General features: G+C 41.3%; 1 protein-coding gene across 1 annotated transcript in view; it reads right to left on the reverse strand.

The window, feature by feature from the left end:
• Positions 1–23,147, reverse strand: part of VWA3B (von Willebrand factor A domain containing 3B) — a gene marked incomplete at its 3' end in the record, with an annotated part of 64,141 nt that extends 40,994 nt beyond the window's left edge. Inside the window, 8 exon segments of the mRNA XM_010154787.1 lie at positions 1,436–1,552; positions 8,344–8,468; positions 10,338–10,507; positions 14,361–14,520; positions 16,613–16,863; positions 19,244–19,338; positions 21,240–21,458; positions 23,108–23,147. Of these exon segments, the coding sequence (XP_010153089.1) occupies positions 1,436–1,552; positions 8,344–8,468; positions 10,338–10,507; positions 14,361–14,520; positions 16,613–16,863; positions 19,244–19,338; positions 21,240–21,458; positions 23,108–23,147 (1,177 nt within the window).
• Positions 23,148–23,414: the final 267 nt, after the last annotated feature.

Genomic DNA, 23,414 nt, shown 5'->3' on the forward strand with positions numbered 1-23,414 from the left:
TTTCTTTTATTCTTTTTTTCTGAGGTGGTTATATATGAAGACAAACACTAAAAGAATATTAAAGCTGCATAGTCAGGAGCACATAAATAAACACTGAAATTAAGGCTGCCCTTGCAGCTTTACTGTGGTCTTTTTGTTTATAAGCATTACAGTACAGCTGTTTAACTTCATGAGAATTCCTGCTAATTCAGAAGATGCTATTATCAGTATAAAAACTGTGTTATGCCTTCACAGAAGAATAAACTCAAGCTTAAGTCTCGGAAATCTTCACCCAGCTTCAAATCATCACCATCACCACCCTACAACTCACCGCTGAGACTTCAGGTGACTGATCAACAGACTGAGCAAAGTGTTCCTCAGCAGGTGATCCAGAAAAGGGCATCTAGCCCCAGCTTTCACCTAGCCAAAGCAAAAGCAATTGCACTGCAAAACCAATACTGGAGCTACACAAATTCACTGATGACTTGCGGTAAGTCAACCTGAATCTTGATCAACTTATGCAAAAAATACCACCAGACACCACGTAAGTACCTTAAAACCAGGGACTAATGCAGAACATAGGCAGTTCACAGCCACAGCTATGATCCTGAAAATCCACCCCTTCGGTTGCGGTCCAACACTGAACTTGCCTAGACTCCGCAGATTCCTAAGTTTTCAGTGTTTAAGTCTTGTCAGTGTGATCATTCTGCTCTAGAGCATGCCCAGAGCACCTCCGTCTCAGCAGGGATGAGTAGCTCCTCACCATCCCCTGTTTAAGCCTCCCAGAGATTCAGAAACCAGCTATGCTTCTGTCTTCAGCAGGGCTCAGTCCAATCCTTATGCACAGAATAAACAGATCATGTTCTAGGTCAGACATAATGGGGGGAACTATTAGTTCAGTGAAGAAATGTGGGTGTTCCTCCATGTTTCTTAATACAGGAGTTGTCAGAGCACTCATCCAGAATCAGCTTCAGTCCTCTACCTTTGACTAAAAGATTTCAAACCCATATTTCTTCCTTTTTAGGGGAATGAACTAACTAACAGTTTAGAAGCTGTCCCAAGAGGACTGTGATGGGAGAGAGATTAAGTACTTTCCCAGCACTGTGTAGAATGAAGCTAAAGATTTATTGGCCCAGACAGAGAGGGAGAGACCAGGAAACATGAATTTCAGTACCCTGAAACCTAGGCAATTTCTAAATGTAGTCACTGGTGAACTAAAAATGGTGCATTTCAGCCTGAGCTGGTAAAGTTCAGCAAGTTTAAGCAGTAGTAAATAAAGATTTGTAATAGAAAGTTTTAAGCAAGCCTAGGTTTAGATGCCAAGTATAGATGCTACCTGTATTGAGACATTTCTGAGAAAATCAGCCCCAAATTGGCATGTAATCAAAACTCTTCACAAATAAAATATTGATCATTAATATAATGGCAACTCTCTTGAAAGAAACACAAATGATACCATCTTGAGAAGGAGGCTGGTCAGATTCTGATAAAATTTTCTGAACTTGTCCTACTATACTCCTGGCTTCCTCCAACTCCTTCCAGATCAAAAAGACATCTTCACGGACACCAGCTACTGCAAAAGAAATCATAAAAAGAACTTGACATCTTGAGACAATTTCTGCTTTTTATAACTCCTCAATTACCACTAAGTCATTGGGTTCATCCAGATGGTGCCACATAACTTTGTTTTCTTGAGGTCCCATTGCAGTGACAAGTGCTGTTCTTTAATAGACTTCATAAAAGAGCTCAAAGCTGGCACCAGGACATGAGAGGTGCTTAGCCTGGTGGAAGTAACCTCCAGAGTTGGCCACAGATTCTTCCCACAAAGGAAGCTAATCCTTTTTAACATTCTTGTATAATAATAAGGAAACTACACAAAGAAATACACATTTGTCTCCTGGACTTCATTGCAAAAGCTGGCTCCAAATACTAGACCCAACTCTGAAACTTTAAAGAGGAGATATTTTCAACTCTTTCAATTCCCTTAAAGTACATAATACCTTTATATAAATTAAATATTCTTTCCCTGAAGATAATGTGATGAAATTTTGCTAAGATTATTTTCATCCTAACAATTCTCAACAGTCATGAATAATTACTGTAAAAATTAAAATGTTTTATTGTCAAGCTATATTCTCAAAAAATTGGAAAAATCCAAACCTGGAGTTGATACAAGGTTTTCTTAATCTCAATATATATTCATCTTTATTTAAAAAGTTAAAATATGTATTTATTGAGGAGAGTGCAATTATTAAAATTGAGGAACCATGTATATCTATGCTGTATGAATACTACTAAAAGTGTGTTAAATTACCTTAGTCTTAGAGTTTAAATTGCAATATAGTACAATACAGAAAAACTGTGTGTAATATTCCAGTAGAAATATAAAAGAAACCGAATTGTAAGCTATCCTAGCCACAGCTGCAGTCTAGAACCTATTGCAGATTACAGCCTATTACTGAATTGCACATAAAGATGCTGAACAAGGCAAACTATATCTTATCATCTAGTGATTCAGTTAATATACAGCAGTGGTTCACTGTATGAAAGATAAGACATGCAAACTTGACTACTTAAAGTAGGCTATCAGTAAACCAACAAATCTAATCATTTTGTTCTTTGATAAACTTCCCTGAAATAATAATATGAACGTTTTACAAAATAACAATTCAATTTTAAATTGTGAAACGCTTTTAGTTTCCAAGAAATGTTTTGAAATGAGTTATTGTACACTGCCATCTCCTGGGACGTTCATGCATTTCAAAAACAACTGCCCTTATGACAAAGATCAACATCTCCTACACCGCAACAAGCTTTAGTACAGCAGATCATTCCACAAAATAAAACACAAAGGGAGGGGGGGGGAAAAAAATCCCAAACCCATAGTCTGTTATCATTACATTTTAAGTTTCAGAAAATTATTCTCTTCAAAAAAAGAAGTCAACTTTTCTTTTATAAACAAACCCTCCCCAGAAATGCAAGGCATACAAAATCTGAACATTGGCAAAATTCAAGCAAGTAGAGAGCTAGAGATTTTCTGATGAGTAGTCAGCCACTGAATATGTATAAAACCACAAAACACACATTCATACCAAACATGCGCATTTTTATAATTTTAAGACTGTTGAGAATGCAATTCCAGTGAAGCTATCTCCAACAAAACCTGGATATCCTCCATAAGCTGTCAAATACGGGGATCCAGATTTAAATTTTATGAATGTTTTTATGTTATGTTTGAAAATATTAAAGGAATTATGCATATTTCAACTACCTTTAAAACAATACTGACAGTACCATTGTGTTGCCCAATTTCCCCTTAAACTGATATCATGGACTCATCAATTTTACAGCATTATTGTTACTGTGTATTGAATTGCTATTACACAAGAAAGTATTTTTTTCCTTATTTATGCTGCAGCACAGCCAGGTAAACCTGCATGGACTTTCAAAGCAAGTCCGTTTGATGACACTCATTACACAGGACAAACGCAGGCATCAACAAGAGCACGTTGGTGAAGGTCAACTTGCTTAGGAAACCTTTCACTTGGCAACATAGAATCATAGAATCATAGAATGGTTAGGGTTGGAAGGGACCTTAAAGATCATCTAGTTCCAACCCCCCTGCCATGGGCAGGGACACCTTCCACTAGACCAGGTTGCTCAAAGCCTCATCCAGCCTGGCCTTGAAGACATCCAGGGATGGGGCATCCACAGCTTCTCTGGGCAACCTGTTCCAGTGCCTCACCACCTTCTCTGTGAAGAATTTCTCCCTGATATCTAATCTAAACCTCCCTGATTTCAATTTATACCCATTACCCCTTGTCCTATCACTACAGGCCCTTGTAAAAAGTCCTCTCCCAGTACCCTTGTAGGCCCCCTTCAGATACTGGAAAGCTGCAATGAGCTGGAACATCTTTTCCTGGGTTTAACTGGGAGAGCAGGTTGCAAGCAGTGACAACCAAACCGCCTTTCCCCCTCTACAGGGGAGGTTCACCTCCACCTCTGACTCTGCCTCTTTTCTTCTCCAGCTAAGGAGGAGCGGGAAGCAAAAGCTGTGCCTTTCAAAACTGAGCCCCCAAACTCAAAAGACACATGCACATACAATGTATATTATCTTCCAGGTGTGGTTCTCAAACTGAAGCCTGTCCCTCAAAAGTTCAACATTTAAAAACGACCAAGAAAGCACAAACCTCTCTTTGGTTTAAGTTTTCTGCGCTCACACTTCAGCTCTGCCATTTTGGGGGGCCACCAACCAAAAAGCAGCTGAAAACCACCCCCCTTGGAGGAAAGGGCCCCCTTGTCCTCCCACAGTGAATTGCTCCCCCTCCTCAGCTGCTTTGGGTGGCAGTTTAACGGTCACCAGGGCTGGAACCCTGGGGACCCCTGGTTCCGATTCAAAAACCACCACAGGGCCAGAGGGAGGCCCCCAGACACACGAGGGAACCGGCCTTACCGCCCTCTTGCCTACCCCTGGCCTGTGCCATTGGGTTTGGCTTTCCACGGCCATGGCGAGCCCACAGAGCCTCTCACACCGGATCCCATTTCAGACATGCCCTGCCCTCAGTTAAACAGCATTTCTGCTCTGAAGGGGAGGCCCCAAAAAAGAGGACGAGGATGGGGATGGGTGTGGGTGTGGGGAGAGCCTGCGGTGAGGGGCAGAAGCATTTTGCTGACGACGGTGAATCGAGAAGAAAGGTCTAGGTGAAAACACAAACACACTGGCACATGTACACGGAAACTCATAACCGCCCTCATTTCCATTTCCCAGTCATTTAACACTGTCAGGCAGTCTTAAAAGAAGCGGCTTTTCCACACCTACCTCCCAGCAGACAAACTCATCCAGTTCCACAAGCCACTCTAACACATTTAATTTCATACTCAAGACACAAAACCTGCTTAGAATAAAAGCCCATAACAAAGAAAAAAAAAAGCAAAATCTACAATATCCTTGAAACATCAAGCAAATACCAATGCAAAAGCAACTCATGGAAAACAGAAGCATTTCTTACTTCTCTGATTATCTGACATAGACCACAAGAAGCAAGCAAATCCAAACAGAAGGGGAAAAGGTCTATTTTAAACTTCACTTGCCTTTCGTCTTTTCACTGCTGGTCCCTTCCTCAGCCTCTGCGTGGCAGCAGAACACAGCATCATTCCCTCAAGCCTTGGTTTAAAGGTCCCCACTTAGAGGGCACTGGAGGGGAGTTGGCAGCTGTAATTTGTACCTGCCAGGTCAAGCAGCACCGAAACTCAACGTAGCCCAATCATGCCCCTTTCCCACTGGGCAAATGGACAAAGCAAATGGACTTTGTATCCTATGTGGTGCCGCGGGGCAGCTATCTGCATCACTCTCTGCACATAGCGCAGAGGTTTGCCAGGCCAAGGTTACGCTGCTCAGCCTAGACAAAGCGCATGCAGGGAAAAAGCAGAGACAATGATCTTTGCTACAGCTTGTAGGCAAAGCAGCTGCTTTTAAATCATTATCCTGGCTTCCCAAAGGGAGGGTTCGGTCGCTCCCATGTCCGTGTACATAAACAGTGCAGAGTTCATTGACCTCAGTGTCATGGCAGAGGCTGGCACTCTTCTGCTTCCCATTTTAGATGCAGCAATCTGAAATTTTCCCTGTGACTGCCAGGTAAATGTGGACAATCAAGCACACCTAAGAGCCATACACTGTTCACAGGAAGGGTTAGACACAACCCTCTTTGGATTTTTCACATCAGTCAAATCCTGATTTCAGTTGACTTGTATTTTCTTCACACCAGCAGTCCACCACACAGAAAAACACGGCACAGAGAATTACTGTTGTTTCTATTTCAGCCAACGAGAACCCACTATTCATTTCAGGATCTAGTTCAAAACACCATTGCTTTCCAAGCTCTGTTTAGCACTTATCTCCTTGTCACTGCAAGCAGATGACACAAGTGTGCCCCTTTTCAGCAAGAATCTTCTTCTCCACAGTTTCCACCATCTCTTGCCCTCTCTCTTCAGGTTCCAACTTAAATTTCACCTCCCTTCCACTGAGGATTTTAACTACATAACAGGATTGCTTACTTCTGCAGCTGAAGAAGCTACACAAAGAATGGAGGCAGAAGTGATAATAGCAAAATCAGTGCTGGATAAAGAGATAATCACCACATGGGTGAAATTTGGCTTTATGTAAGAGTATTTCTCTGCCTTAAGTAAATCTGAGTCTGCCAACATAGGGACCTGAATTCTTTACTGGCTTACACCTGTTTTCATATCGAGCACCCACTCAAAATGAGTGTAAAAAAAATGGAAATTTGGTAGTTTCTCATGCTTGCTTTCTAAATGACTGCTCATGATGCAAAACAGGGGAGAATGGAGCTCTTATCTAAAGGTTTAAATAGCTCACTTCTGACGTTTTCGTTAGGAAGATGAAAAAGGGTGAACATGAAGATATCCTGTATTTGCAAAACTCTCTTATTCAGTGGATACCCAGAAAACTATCAGATGCCCTTACAACAGCTTCAGTCCATAAAACACAGTGATGAGTTTTGGTTTCCAGCTGCTGCATTTGTGGTGCAAAAAGAAACATAATCAAAATATTCCTGTGCCTCCCCTTATTTTCAAGAAACACCACATTTGGAAGATTAAATCTCTGGTTCATTTTCTATTTATTTCCTTGTATAGTTTATGCCACACATCCAAGAACCAGTTTCAGAGCCCATTAGTGAGTAATCTACACTTTTATTATTACTGCCTTCTACACCCTTGAAGGAGTCTCTGAAACAAGAGACATCAGACACAGACCAGAATAATGTCTCCAATGTGTTTTCTTTTCTGAAAGGACTTTTAGATTCTGCATACAACTGCAACACTCCGATTGGCTGCCAGTGATGTCACAACTGTGCTTATAATACCCCATAAATGCAGAAAGCTAATTGTGTTCCTTTTTAATGTGTAAATTCTACTCCATAATAGCAATAAGACACAACAGACAATGCACTTCAAGGGGATTACTGCCCTTTTGAGCGATTAAAGCTATTCAGCTTTCAGCTTTAGAAAGAGTGGTGAGGAAGTAATATCAGTCATACAGGAGCTCTAGGCCCATCTATAGAAGCAGGGTGACTGCCCGAGGGGGAGAGGAAGCCAGCTTCCCTCACACACACCCCCAATTGGGGTCCACTCAGCAGACTGAAGAGATCATTATACTGCTCTGAATTAGTACGGAAAGAGAGATGGGGTTTTGAAGCATACTCTAGTGCAGGTTTCTAAACCCTGCATGGGTGAGGCTTGAGTGTCCCTTCACGAAGCAAAACAACCAGGTGACACATCACTCTCTTATTTCTGGACCCCCACTGTGGTTCTCTCATACTGTTACAATCACGGTCCTAGTGAAGGATAGGTTAGTCCACAAGGAGCTAGACTACAACCCAGGAAATAGGGGCCATTTAGTCCAAGACTGACAAACGACCTTAGGTGAATCACTAAATCCACCTTATGCCATACATTCCCTAGCAGTAAGAAGAGGACAACACTGTTCCACCTTTGGGGCAACACTAATGCCCCCCGGCATAATGGGGATGTGAGCCATTAGAATAAAGTGTCTTTTGCCTCCTAATGTTTAAAATAAATTATTTTTTAATTTAATGTCCTGCTGATAAAGAGATCAAACTTGACATACACAGCCTCACTTCACACCCAAGCTGGTCTCCTCCCGGCCTGGCTGAAACCCCAGTCCAGTCCCACTGAACAGTAAGGCTGACTTATCCCAGAGGAAGTAGCACTGTGACTAACAACAAACATACTGAGAGCTTTCTGCCCAGCTCCACCCCACAGTAAAACTGTTTCTTTCTGTTAGTTGTTTCCTTCTGGGTTCTTTTTCATCAAATTTTCCCCCCTTCTTTCCAACATGTTCTCTATGGTTATTTTACTGTGGTCATTGCCTGTCTTTATGAGAAATTCAGATCTTGAGAGAAGCAAGTCAACCTCACGGATTTAATCCCCTTATATTATGTATGAACTTAGCCTGCATTGATGTAGTTGTGTTGGTCTTCCACACTACCCCCCTTCCTTTCTGCCATTTCCCTATACACTTCCACAAGGTCACTGGCATAAGAACACCAGGACTACTCTTCATTTCCCTAAACAAATGTTCTTGTCCTTTTTTTCACTTCTCTTTCATTCTTACATGCACATCCTCTGGTCTGTTCACTTCTCTCTTTTCCTTTCCCTCTCCTTCCCATCCACAGAATTTCCGTTTGACCAGTCCTGTCCTCACCCCACCCATGGCTACAGAAAGCTTCTTTTGATTTTACATTTAGCAAGTTCCTATATTACATTTCTATTCTGAAACCTCCCTGAGAAAATCAGTATCATCCTGATTTTCATGTTGTCTACCTAGGGGTAATCGCCTCTTCACTTTTCTGGAATTCAGGGCAATTAGACCTTTTCCATCGTCTTCACAATTTGGTGCCGGTCCAGCAGCATCTCTATAGTCATTCCTCTCAGCAAAAGCATGGAATCTGTAATACAAAATGAGTTTTCACCGGTACACAAACTACATAAATACTTCCCTAATTTTAACAAGATTTATGTCACATACACAAGATCATAATGGTGTACAACTTTAGAATTATTAGCTCATCTATTCAAGATATCCAAACCTTCAGCTACACCACCACTGTTAATATTATCAAAGCTTTTATATATATTTAAGTACATTCTTAAGTTGTTTCATGAAGAACATCCTTTCATTTTGGTATTATTTACTCTGAGGCACCTTCCTTTTCAATCTCCTGGAAATCTATTTTTAATTAATGCTTTTAACATGCTGAGCAAGCGTGTCATTTGAGATGTCTGAGATGACACTAACACCTTTTTATCAGATTAATCCTCCCAGTTGAAAGCCCAACAGGAACATTTATTTCATTATCGACATACAAATCAGGAAGTCAAGCAGACTTCATTTACCCTCATTGTCAGAACAGAAAAGCTCGCAGAGCAGGAAAAAGATGTGTTTCTAAACCAGAACTACACTAGAAACAGGCTTAAGTCATGAAAAGCCCATGAACTTGGACATTCCTACAGGAAAACTGAGTTCAAGTCAGTTATCGGGCAAATACCCACCAGCAAGATATTAATTGGCCCACTAAGTATCTGCACAAAGCTAGACTCATGCAAAAAGAAGACAGTGGGAATCGTATTGAACACAATTCCTCTCAGGTCCCTGCCACAAATCTTCCTGCCTCTTTCTCCACCATACAAGAAACATTCACTTTCCTTTTATAAAGGAGGGAAAAACACTGCCAAAAGAAAATGAGGGATGGTGACTGGTAATGTACCTGGTATCATGGAGGTACCACAGTTTTAAGTGACCACAATCATTTCAGACACATATCAGACCAGAGCAAACAACACTTTCCCACAGTCTCATTTTTTGGCAGACATTCCATCTCTTAAAAGCTACTTCTAAACACAGATGGCTATAAAAGAGCTAAGCAGCTGCCATCTTCCCAATTGCTCTGCTGTCATTTGGGAGATTTCTACTGTTGGAGGACTTCCCACTCTTGCACAAACAACAGTGAAACAGAAAAAGCTAGCAGCCATTTCACAGCTCTGTAACTGCACTGTGACTTCTGTTAAGCAGGCAAATACCTAGACTCCTACTGCCCTCCTGCTGTTCAGCATGAGTTTGGTATTGTGGGGTTTTGCATATGGTTGTTTGTTTTCCTTATTTTGATATCAGAATCAAGATTGAACTTTTATTATCCCTTTCTACTGAAGGCTGATTCTTAGGATAAAGTAGCCAACAAGCCATGTGGAATGTATCGGTTTCCATCAGCCATACCAAGTAGGTGCTAGAGAGCATGGTACAGAACTGTATTTCCACACAACCAGGCCTGATGGATAACAACACATCAGTTTTCTTGTTCCAGGAGCTGCCCATTTAGGACAGGCATTACCTTTCCAGTATATGCCTGTATGGCACTTTATCCAACAAAAAACTAGATCCTTTGCTGGTGCCTGTGGATATTACCAGAATGCAAAGCAATACAGTGAAAACTTGTTCCAGTTTATGTGGTGACTCTCTCCTCTACACAATTTTTCAGGGTTCAAAAGAGGAGCAGATGACAGACAATTTAAGATACAAAAAAGGAATGGCCTTTCTGCAAGGCAGTGGGCACATACATGAAGTTTGAATAGGTCCTGCATTTTAGTCATATCCCTTAGACTATTTCCCCAGTTTCCCCAGATCACTTACTGAAACGCTTTTTCTCATTTTCCTCAGGAGGAAAACAGGGATTATGCCCAGATATCTTCAGACACCATTCCTACAGCAAAGCACTTTACAAGTACTGAAAAATCATTATTGTGCTGCTTCTTTGTCATACCTGCCAGAGGCCAAGCGGCTCAACTCTTTCAGAAAAATAATAGTTTCATCTTCCCTAGCATTGAAAGATACAGTGTTGACTGGACAGGGGCCATGAGGAAGCTTCTCAAGGAGCAGCTGCTTTGTGTCCATGGGAACATCACCCACAGCAAAGTAATAAACAGCTTCAACCTGTCATTAAACAGAAAAAAATATGGGAATTGGAAGACATTGTTTTACATAGATGCCTGGTACTTATTCAAGCAGTGTCCTGTGCTGAGTACTGGTAGGAAAACTTGGTAGAACAAATGCATGACGTGGACCATAAGATTTTCAGATCTTTGGTCCTCCCTCTCATTTATACTAGTAATTCAAAGGAAGTCCACACAAAATTTCCTGAAGTGAGAAGAGAGCCTGGCCGGCAGCCCCTGTGTGTGATTCTGCCCAATGCAAGCCCCTTTCCATAGAAGTTAACTGAAACCAAAGAGAAGGGTAAGGAAGGACAACTGTATTATTAGTCAGAACAAGGCGCTCTGCCCGTTCCACTTTTATGAAGAGAGTTGATGTGCTGGTGCCTTGCCAGGGCTGAAAATGAGCAGAAACTTTTATCCCAGGCATACTTGTATTGGCAGCATGTATTTTCAGGGTAGGAAAGCTGCATCATTCTTTGAATGCCACTGCTGGTATTTACAGATAATTTGTATTTTTTATACTTCCCAAGGCAGAGGGAGCTTGGCAGGTTTGTTACGACCACACACACTTACATTTTGAAAATGTTATTGCAAGAAGAGAGAGAAGCTGAAGAAATGTCCTTTAGTTATTGCCTGAGCATTACATTATGAGGGATTTGATGTTACCTGCACTTATCCATGCTAACAATCCTCATGGTAATTATGGTGCTTGAATTTTCACCACCATTAAAAACAAATGTAACAACAGCTATCCCATGATGATGTTCAAAACAGTAAGTATAACATGTCAGCCCTATGGCGTGGAACATACCAACCGATAAATATCTGATAAATAGATGTTTAACTAGACTTGAGCATGACTAGGAATCCTGTGATGTGCACCACAAAAGAGAAGACAACTATTTGAGTCTGGGATGGCACTGAGGAAATGTTTCTGCACCCTCATAATTTCAAGCAGCGGTAAAGCAAATTCAATATCACCTGTAAGTGTATTCATGCATTTCCACCAGTGCCACTGATACTGTTTTATATTTCAGCTCTCTGAGCCAAGAGTGGCACATGAACATCTTTTGTCCAGTCTGTACTCAAAGCTTCCAGGCTGTAGGATCCCTATCCTGTCCCACATCATAAGCACATTGATGAAAACTAACAATGGATTTCTGGATTTCAAGTTCTCTCCCTCCTCTAACTTCTGCCACAAACACTTGGGCTAACCCTCACCACTGGAAGAAGTTGGTGGCAACCCAACCTCAAGCTAGCCTAGGCAAATGAATGAAGCAGCGCCTTGCCACCTCAGGCTTCCCCTGGATCTTGTAGACGGGTGAGACGCTCCATGTGGGAGGCAGTGCTCCTAGTTATGGACCACACTTGCTTGGGAGAAAGCAAGTCTGTGGTCAACCGGGCCTCACTGTTAATGCTAGACAAGTACCAAGGTTAAAGAAGAGAATGAATGGGCTTCATTCGAGTGCAAGATTAACAAAATACTACTTAGATTTAGGAATGGGTGAACAGAAACAAAATTAATGAACTCTTGCACCTCTGTGGGCTTTAGCTCAGTTTTACAGGGTTCCCTCTCTGTTTCATCCAGCTAAAAACCTATCCTAGCATGCACACAGCTCTCACAGCTGAGACCCAGTCCTTGGACAACAACTCGTTCCTATTCCTTTTGCTGAAGAGGCTCCTGACCTGGAGGAATGCATGCATATTGTACAACCACTTTTCCCTGTGTTCCTTCAGATTCACATTTTCTCCTCCTCCCTCTTAAGACTACCAGTAATTCATAACTTGATATTCAATAAGGGTATCCATTTTCACAATTCCTCCAAAGGATTTACTGCCTGCCTCTGCAACTTTTAAAATGCTGACGTTGCTTGGGCATAGCTGATGCAGAACCAGCTCACAAGAAAATAAAGTTGCTATCCACAGACAATTCATTCACTCAACTCCAAACCCAGCAATACCGTAACACAAAAGAGATGTTCCTTACAGATTAGCGGGGAAAGGTTAAAACCTTTCCATTTAGTCCTTCAGATTTTGAAAGTTATAATTTATGCAGCCATCTAAACAAGCAAACAAACTTCATATAAGCACAGGAAGGAGAACAACATGAACAGTTCCTCAGAGTCTTTACCTTGGTGGGGAGGTGTGTTTTGGATGGGTGACCCCCACTTTGTGGAGCGACACCTGTACAGAACCGCATGTTAAACACTGCAGATGCATCTGTGGCAGGTAGAGCTACAAGGATTGCAACATTACAGCAGAGTGAGTGATCTTGAGCTTGGGACTGACAGGGCATGAGCAAAGGAAATCTAGGGAGTCACCACACATGGGAAGAAAAGCTCAGCTAAAGGAATGACAGGAAGAGCCAGCTCTAGGGAAAAAAAAGAGCTATTGTTTTGGAGCAACTTCTGTTGACAACCCAGTTCTGCAGAATGAGTCATTCCTGACTGTTCAGTGAGTGTGCAGCTTTTGCCTAGGACTGAATGGGGTCTCCCTCAGCCTGCAGCACAGTGTGGCTTGGCACTCAAGTGAACTGTCAGTTACGAATTATAATGAACGCATTTAGGAGTAGTTGCAGTTTGGTTTATGTTGAGCACCTGCCACAACAGACTCCCCAGATTACTCATTAGCCCACCAATGTCCAGAAAAAAATAATAGATGTCTCACTGTTGGATGGATTTTACTTTCTGTTTATTCATACACAGACACACCAAGTCCAACAAGCCTTGTTTTCATCCAGACAATACTGAAATCTATCTTTTTCGTTTCCACGGGGACATCAGTAATATACTGCAAATTGAAAATGTTAATAGAATTTATGAAGGAGGTGTTTGAAAAAGCAGCCATAAAAAAACCCACTGTTGCACAATTTGTTCCTCACCCAGTTCCTTTTTAGCATGTTTCCAAACATCAAGATTCATCTGGATGAGAATCCACCAGCACAGGGCAGAAGGAAACTCAAGCCAAATTTACCTGCTTCTCCAAAAAATGTCTCAGAATGAGATTTACAAAGGAGTTAGGATAGGATCTGTGCACAGGGATGGACTTCAGTGGCAATGAACACCAATGATTCTAGTCCACACACAGCAGGCCCCATTTTCCATTAAATCTGGGTGCTAAGGAACCAAAACAAATGTGCAGTGTAAGCAAATTTGATAAAATATTTCTTTAACAACACAAGTTTTAAGTGACTAGCTCAAATGATGGCATATATGTTTTATGCCTTGTGACTCCGCTATAATGAGTAAAGTTATACGGTACATTTAGAAACAGACAGAATTTAATTGCAGCAATACTTTGTTTTCTTGTCCTGGAAGAAATTCTAGCTATAACCGGGCTGGTGAAAAAGGATTTGCATACCTCTACCATGAGTTAATGCTTCAATAAAATCTCTGTACTTTTGGATTTTATTTATTTTGGATTTTAAATATAATTTTTCATGATCACTTTGGATACATAACAAAATAAAAAAGGTTTCCCTGTCTTCAATAATGTTGATACTAACAATTTTCTCACCAACTGGAAGCCCTGAAAAACATACATGGCAAAGAAAGTGGAAGGGAAGATGTTTTCTCCTTCCCTTAATGACTGAATATGTTACTTATTCTGTGTACTCTAGAATAGAAAATAACAAGTTTCTGCATTCAAAATACAGTACATTTACATAAACAGGCCATCAGTAAACATAGTATGCAGCTCTACTTGGGGAAAATAAAAACCCAAAAAACAACCTTTTCAAATGCCATCATTAATATTTATCTTCGCAATATTCATCAGGGCAAATCACAGTAGCCAGTCTGGCACTGAATATTCTTGGATTTACTTGAGGCTTCTGAAAAGATGTATGAGCTTACCGCCTCATCACTCATGGCTTCCAGCAGGGCTTCAGCAGAGCTGGTATGGCTGGCAGCTGTCATACGGTCGAGCTTCCAGAGCCACGTAACAGCAGACTCTACAATATCTTCAGACACAGGAATAGATTTCTGCTGCCACTTCACAAGAGCCTGAGCAGCCCTGAAAATGACATTAACTACACGTCAGAAATAGCGAGAATAAAGCTGGCAGAACAAAAGAGTGGAGCTTTACCATTGTTATTATTCTTTTACATACTTAAGTAATATTTAAAATAAACCCCAGGTACTTAAATCTAGACTTGAAATAGAAGAAGAAAAATAAAGCCCTTAGATAAATGCTGTAATTTTTATAAGATTTTTTTTTGTGAGACAGACAACTGTTTTTGTCAAAGTAGCGTCAAGAGAGCTGAAGTACTTTAAAAACAGTTCCTAATTCACATCTCCCTTTAATATAAAAACACAATCAGTTTTTTAAAATATGTGTATGAAAAAAAGATCTGGCTTCCCCGGGTCTCTTTCCATAACTTGTTGCATGACCTTTGTGTCAGACCATTTTAACTGACACACTTCTTTTTTTAATAGGGCTGATCTTTATCTACCCATCAAAGTTAAGTTTATGATACTAAGATTTTTGATATTTTAGTTGATCAAAGGCCTTAGTCTTAATAGCAGTACAGAAGTGCAAAGTATATGAGCATGTGCATGGATGCCTGTGCATTTGTACATAAAAAGACAAAAAGCAAATAAAAAAATAACTCGTTCCAGTATCTGTGACATCACATCAAGCACTGTTTTGAAGAGTTTCCTGCAAATCTAAAAGACAAGTATGTTTTCCAAGATTCTTTTAAAGTAATAATTTATACGGTATATTGTCCTTTGTCTCCCTCCTGCGCAAACTAATCGATGAACACAATTACAGTGCCTCAATTTTGACTTGGCTTTGCAGATAATTTTTAAAGAAAATGTTTTATGTGTTCCTCAAAAGCGATGGAAGTTTTCTTCTACTTTTCAAATCTCAGTTGTATCACAAGCTACAGATAATTAAGATAGGAGCACCAGAATAAAATCTGTAAGACAAAGCTTGGGTAAAAGAACTTTAAGAATCACAGTGTAGTTGCAAGCTATCATTGAGGAACCAATTTTAAAATTATATGACCTAATCTGTGTTTCATTTTTTTAGTGACAAAATACCATTCATCTACCCAAACCCTAGCTTCAAACCTTTATGCATATGTAAGAATTTGTGCAAAGATATATAAATTTGAATAGCTGCTCCTATTCTTCTATTTGCAACTAAACCCAAATTCGTTTACTCATGTTAGGGAACAAGCACTCGTCTTTTGTTATGGAAATCTAGTATTGTTTCCTAGTTCTGCTACTGATCTCTGTGACCATGGAAATCTATAGAAATACAAATGACTATGCCTGTGCCTATGGCACTCGGGGGAGGGTACATTTAGCTGTAAGGCAGAAACCTGTAACGCCTAAAGACACAGGAGCGCCTACGCAGTCAGATGGGACCCCGCTGTTCTCACCGTGTAATACTTAGATGCCTGAACAGCGTTATTGCTACTGTAAAGTCCCCCCGTCTTTCTGGCTTTCTCTGCTACACTTGTAGAAGGCATCTATCAGTATCTAGGTTCTGTTAGTCTTTATTTGTTCCTTAGGGCAACAACGGTCTGCTGTTAAATGGAAATAGCAAGCTCAGCATGGCTGTGGGTTAAACTTGGTGGAAAATCTATAGATATTACCATGGCATGAATCAAGACAATTTCCACTACAGAAAGCATATTATCCAAACACATGTCTATATGATATGAGACTCCTTTTTATTCTCCAGCAATGGGCAGGCACGGACTTCTTTGTTTAGCCTGGAGAAGACTCTGAGGAGACCTTATTGAGGCCTTTCAATACATAAAGGGTATTATAAGAAAGATGAGGATGGACTTTTTAGCAGGACCTGTAGTGGCAGGACAAGGGGTAACAGCTTAAAACTAAAAGAGGGTAGATTCAGACTAGACCTACGGAAGGAGTTTTTTACAAAAAATGTGGTGAAGCTCTGGAATGGGTTGCCCAGAGAGACTGTAAATGCCCCATCCCTGGCAACATGCAAGGTCAGGCTGGAGGGGGCTCCGAGCAATCTGATCCAGTTGAAGATGCCCCTGCTTATTGCAAGGGGGGATGACTAGATGAACTTTAAAGGTCCCTTCCAACCCCAACCATTCTATGATTCTATGACTCTTTCTGCTTACCAAATGAGGTTGAATTTAGCAATTTGGGTCACCTGTTCCAGAAGTACCAAAGACAGTGCATCCCGACATCGATCAAATTCAGGTTGAGAGGCAGTGCCAAAACCCAAAACAATGACAATGCACCGTTCTTGAATCACTCCAAATATCTGCCGGCTCTCGCTGGTTAACCATTCCATTCGCTGCTTATATAGCTCAATAGCTCCCATTAGGCAATCCACAAAATGAAGAATCTGTTCTTTTTTGGCTGTCAGCTTTATTTAAATAAGGGAGAGAAAGAAATTGAACATCAAAACAAATAATACAAATGCAGTCCCAAGCTTAGCACAGCTGCAATAGCTGGGTTGCAAGTGCCAGATATGCCAGCCAAGGTAGCAGTGAAAACAACCCTTTTTTCTTCCACTATTTCAAGAGCAAATACTTGACAAATGCATGTAAGCTATAATAGAAGAGACACTGCATTTTGTCCTAATTGCTTTTCATAATCTTTTTATACGAGCATGGGACAGTGCCAGTGGGTTGTCTGACTTGTCTGTCTCAAGACTGGAGCAATTAGAATGAGCTGAACACAGGCTAGAATGTAGAAAGGGCTGCAGAGCAGATGGGTTAACAAACAAGGACATAGAAACTCTGTACCTTCTCATACTAGAATTTTGACTGGCTCTTAAAATTTTGTACAGCGATACAAGGGAGTGTATGGTCTGGTTCTGGGGCACTTCATTCTCCACCTTGTCTTTAGCATTTGAAAGGAAAACGTAAAAAGTTTCCTGTTTGTACCATTATTTCACTAACAATGCCCAGCATTACAGCTTAACTATTTAAGGGTAGCTGCTTAGGCAAATTTAGTTGAGGCAACTGCAACCAACAACTAAAACTTCCCATAGCATATCAGAAAAATAAGAAAAAATAGATTCATTAATAAAATGAAAATCAGCAGACCTTCCTTGTGAATATATGTATACATGTTCACCGTGCAAAATAATTTCTGGGTTTACAAATTCACCGCAGGTTCCAGTAAAGACATTCCCCCAGCATCTCTGAACCACGTGAGCTCATTTACCGCTACCTGCTATCTCCAACTACCTTTCTGGGACTAAGTACAAAACCTTGGAGATACAAATGTTTTTAAATAAGAACATTTCTCAAGGAGAAGATATTTTGTGTATCAGCCTGCACACTTCTTCCTCTCATTTGTATTTTTCTCTGTTCTTTAATGTCAGCTAGGGCCCTGTAACGTGCCTCCCAGATAGAGTCTCGGCTGTGTGCCAAAGGAATGTAGGCCTGGGATGGAGCACTTCGAAAATCCAGTTTCCTCCTATGACAGTCAGATTCATACAAAGAAGCTTATTGCACCACACAGACTCAACTGAATCTTAAAATAAAGCTGTTTCCTTGCACAATTTCGCTTGTAGATGTCCAGTCGAGACTCCCGTTTCTCTGAGGGCTGGCAAACTTCTGACCATGCAGCCTAAATTTACTCATGGCAGTTCATACCCATTTATTTTTGGACTAACATGCCTTTTAGCATAGGAAATGGTAGATTTTCCCTATCCCTGTAATTTGCCTTTGCACTAATGCTTCCCTTTGTTTGTCTTCTTCAGTCTTACATACATCAACATCAACCAAGCCCTCTCATAAGCTCAATGCTCCGCTGCAGTTCATCCCACTAGCTCTTCCCAGTACCAGTTCTGGTTTGATTTGCTTCTTCTCAACCTGTGGTAACTGTACACAATATTGTACCCAATATAGGATCATATCCTAGATGAGATCTCACCACATCTCATATAGTGGCATTGCTACCTTCATGTTACCAGAAATGTCTTTCCTACTGCTCCCTGTATGCCGTAAGATCAAAAGGTATTATAGTAGATAATTCATACGGAATTAAAGGGGGGGAAAAGGAGAGAAAAGGCCCCATGAAATGGTTGTTTTCCCATTTTTAAGCTTTGTGCCTCAGAAGGGACTCTAGTTATCAGAAAATATGACAAGCCACTTGCTTTTGTAAAATCCTTTATGAATTAACTCTCTCCCCTCCTGGCTCACATGTGTATCTCTTCAATCAGAATCCATCCTCCGAACAATGGGGCCGCCAGCAGCTGTTGCTAAGACATTCCGTAGAACATGAGCCCGGGCAGAGATCCAGCTAGCTGTCTCTATAGAGTAGGCTGAGCCTTTTGTGACCCGCTGGCACTAAGCAAAGCTGCGCTTTGCATCGGCAATGGCAGCGCATTATGTCTTCTTATTTCAGCATCCCCGTTTGTTTTATTGACTATGATTTTATTTTTTTTAACTCGTCTGAATATCTTCTTTTTAAGTGTTCCCTCTTTCAGGACAGAGTAAATGTTGCTTAGAAACTGCAGTCTTGTCTGGAAAGATTTACTGCAATACTGCACCAAGGCAAGAGCGTAAGGCTTTGCAGGTAAAAAAAAAAAAAAAGAAAAAGGTATCTAGCTTCTCTGATTGTTATCACTAACAGTTTGACAAAACAGAAAAAAAAAAGTCAAAAGATAAAGTTCCCACATAAAGAAAATAAGTATTTTATGCCACGGGGAGACATTTTAGCCTCACCATTCTGCTACAGCGGTATTAACTTCTAGGTGCTCAGGGAAGTTACCACGAGTCAGTCACACTTACGTTATACACGCTGCCATCTTGTGCTCTCTTGTATTGAGGAAACAGGCCATCTGCATACCGGGATGCCACAAGTTTCCCCAAGGTGGTCACATAATCTACGGCAAAGGTTACAGAAGACCAAGTTGCTAATCATAAGGAGTACTTCAGGCGGCTGTTTTTCAGGTTGATGTGCATACTGTCCACGTGTGCTGCACATGCATCTGTACTGAACTCTTGACGTTAAGAAACTCAAGAGAAATTCTAATTATGTTTTTGGTTTACAATTTTTTCTGGCTATGTCTATGCTGGGGCCCTGAAGGCACCAACAAGCCTTGGGTAATGCGTCACCTGGGGCACTCGCTGGACTCTCAGATCTGGGCACCCAGGCTTTGCTTTAGCTGTGTTGTAGGTGTACCTGTCTCAAGTTCTGCTAGTTCTCTCTTCTGGATAGACCTCTCGGCGCTATATTACAGTCTTGTCGCAAGTCTGTCTCCTGAATGTGGCTCTTAGATCTATGCTGTGGCCTTATCTCCAGTACTGCCTCTGGCTCCATCACCTGCTACTCCTGGCTGCACTCCCTGGCTGGCCCGTAGACCTGGCTGATTACCCCCCTTGTCTGGGACTGTCTGTGGTGACTGTTAGCAGCACCCTGCTCTGCCTCTGGTGCTTAAATGCTGCAGAGCTGCGTCCTGGTCAGTGCAGGCACTGCCTGAGCTGTGGTCCCCTTTGGATCCTGCCTCGTTTGTCCCCGCACAGGGCAGCCCTGCTTTTACTGCTCCCTGCCAGTTTAGTCTGAAGTGTGGAAAAAAATCACATTTAATTACTTATAGGCCAAAAGGCCACATGGGACTTTAATAAATGAATGGTTTAGGCACTTAAACTGCTGTATTTTCCATTTACCTCACAACAGGACTTGCAAATATTTGTCTGTCAAACAAAATACAAAATCTGGTACAGATAATGCTGTTCTCTTACACAACTAAATGGGTGCAGAAGTGGGTGCAACTGAGGAAAAGGTTGCACTCTGCTCTTTCAGTAGCTAGAAATCTTCTACAGGATCTCCACCGATAGGAAAACATTAGGGGTGGGAATATTTAACGTCACCAAGCAGCTATTCCGTACAGGATGCTGCCCTGCTAAACTAGTACATTCTGCTCCTAAAATTACACTGTAATAACATTAACCCTGCTTAACAGATTCTTCTTCATCTACAGCATGCAGGATTTCAAGATCTGCCCTACTGATCTTTGAATGCCACATGGACACATGCCAGCCAAAATTTTGCAATATTGCATCCTAGAACAATTGCAATACCCTCCAATTCCTCCTTCTCAGGCAGCACGCTCTTCAAAGGAAAGAATATCTTACCATGCTCTGCAAAGCACTATTACAGCAGTGATTAATAATTATCAGCAAACTCTTCCCCTCCAGCTGTCAGATAATTGCTAAGGAACATTTTTCTATAGCCTGACTTTGCACAAAAAGCAGCCTGAACTTTAATAAAATTTAACTGCTTCCTTAAAGCTGGATCCCTGGAAATAATATACTGTTCCCAAGCAGGCTGTCTAGCCCTGATGAACAAATAGTAGATCACAGATTATGTATGGCACAGCATACATTATATTTGCAATCTAAAAAAGGACAGGGATCTGATGAGGTGTTCTTTTGAGGAAAAAGACTAACAGTCTCAGCAGCACGAGTTATTTCCCAGCTATAGCTAAATTGGAGAAGATTTGAACTGAAGCCTAGGGTAAAGCAACTGTACAGTTCAGTAAGGAAAGCCCTTCTCAGATATTAAGTCCTTTTCAGATCAAAAGGAGGTGGAGTTCCATAGTTCCCTGAACTGGCAAGGTCAGCAACTGTGGATACAGGTTCCCTTTCTGCAATTATCATAAGAGACAACAGGAAAATCTCCTCTCTACACTGGAGTGCAAAATGAGCACGATCTTATACACTATTCAAAGTTGCGTGCGCGTGTGTGTGTGTCTTATTATTCTGTTATTGATTTTTCTTATACCTTTCCTGTGCTGGAATCCAATCTGTGACAAAATGTGGGATAGGGACAATTTGTTTCTTTTGAGCCCATGAAGTTGAAGCCATTTTGAAGATGAAATGAGGGGTTGTACATCCATGTCCCACTGACTGACTGCCACTCTCCTTTCATTTTCTTTTGATTTCTGCGTGTGGGCCTTGTGGTAATCTTCAGGATCTTGTCTGTGCTTTGAATCAAAGTCATCTGTAGTAAAGAGAAGTGAGGCAAACACAACATTTATACTTTCACTAAACAGGTCACTTCTATCGTCTCCTTTCTTTACTGTGGTACTCTGTAGACATATATCTTGCCTCTTGTTTTACACTGAACAACATTCTTGATCTGCAAAGCTGCTTCCAGTCCTGCACATCTAGTTGCTGTTGTCTGTTTATTCATCCATATACATTTACTTCAAGTTATTAAAGAAAATGTCTCTTGTATGCTGAAATCCAAGCCCTGACAGCTAAGTCCAGTTTGACAAATGTCGATTCTGCCAGCTTCAAAGACATCACTACTACGTCTTGGGAATCCAAACTCATAATAGGCATTCAAAGGTTGTCAGACCATCGCTACATACCTATTCGAAGCATTATGCAAGAAACAAGGATTTCTTAACAATTATATGTTGAACTCCTGCCATAAGCAATAGCAGCACCAGCAGCAGATCCTGACTTTATTGCAAGGCTGGTGAAACTCCCTCTCCTCACATCATTTACCTCAAGTGTAAATGATGGTTCTGGCAGTATTTGCTCCAGGCTGTGATGGATCATGTGCATGCACAGGAAATCATGGGCAGTATCTGATCCAGGCTGTGATGGATCATGTGCGTGCCCAGGAAATCACGGACATGAAGGTCCAGTTTCATTTTAAGTTCTACAGAACAACAAACGTATCTCAGCACTGATGTACAGTTGGCTGGGCTAGCTCCACTTGAAAGTGGCAGCAGAGACAGCCTAGAGTGGTTGAGGCAGAAATGGAAGCAATGACAACAGTAATGCCTCTGTTCCCCAGCACAGAGATTCTAGGAGGGCTTTGGTATTTCCTGTTCATTCCCAAAATACTCTGCATGAGCTAAACTAGCACTAGTTCATTAAACACCCTCGCTGTATCTAAGTTTATTTTCCGTGGACTTTTGATATTTCTGTCCATCTTCCACAGCATCAGCAGTATCTAGAGTATCCCAGTCCCCCATGGACTGTAAGCTGGCTGTAAATGTACTGCATGGATCAAATCAGTCCAAAATAGAAAGAACGGTACTTCTATATTTAATGACTAAGAAATAACTTTCAGTCTAGTATGGAATACGAGCAGAGAGTTCTGATAAGATCAAATATTATAACAACTGACCTATTTACAAAGGTTAATTAGATATTAACTGAGGAACAGTCTTATACATAAAGGAAATGAGACTGTATCTTCAGAAATCATCTTTCAGTGACAGCAGCCTTCTGCGTGGTGCAGGCTGGCACCAGCTTTCAGAGTCATCAGTCCTCCAAGCAGGGCGCTGGGCTGGCATGCCTGCAGAGGCTGACCTTTTACCAGTCCGCTTCCTCTGCTCCATACAGAAGCAGCAGTGACAGATGTTAACTCCAGCGAGAGACAGGTAAAGGTTTGCAGCTGTTTGGCCTTTCTCAAGCACTGTTCATAGTCGCTCAAACTGTTACTACCAGTTTCCTCCTCCAAAAAAGCAGGAAGGCCAGCACAGCACCCCATACACAGCACAGGTGAGACTGGCACAGCTTCAGAACGGCTTGTACACAGCTAGCAGCATGCACACCACAATGCTGCAAATGAAAGTGGAAGTTATCCAGGAAAACATGGTGTCTATGCAAGAATAGTCCTAAAATACTCACAGTCGCTCCAGGCAAGCCTCTTAGATGGATTGCCAGTCATAATAGAGCTCTTGATTGGCAGCTCCTCTATGACTTCTTCTCAATAACCTGAGGAATTATTATATTTAAAAAAAATAAATTAAAATATTCCCATGCACAGGTCAATATGAACTGGAGACCAGCTCCACAGGCCCAGGCAATAATAAACTGCGGAATCTTGTTGAGATCAAGCTTTTCCTCAAGGAAAATGATACTGTAAATGAAAAGCGATATCTACTCCACATGTCAAGAAAGGCTGAAGTCAGATTAGACAGGGAGCCACACAGAA

Source organism: Eurypyga helias, unplaced genomic scaffold, assembly GCF_000690775.1.
Source record: "Eurypyga helias isolate BGI_N326 unplaced genomic scaffold, ASM69077v1 scaffold11857, whole genome shotgun sequence".
Lineage (NCBI taxonomy): Eukaryota > Metazoa > Chordata > Aves > Eurypygiformes > Eurypygidae > Eurypyga > Eurypyga helias.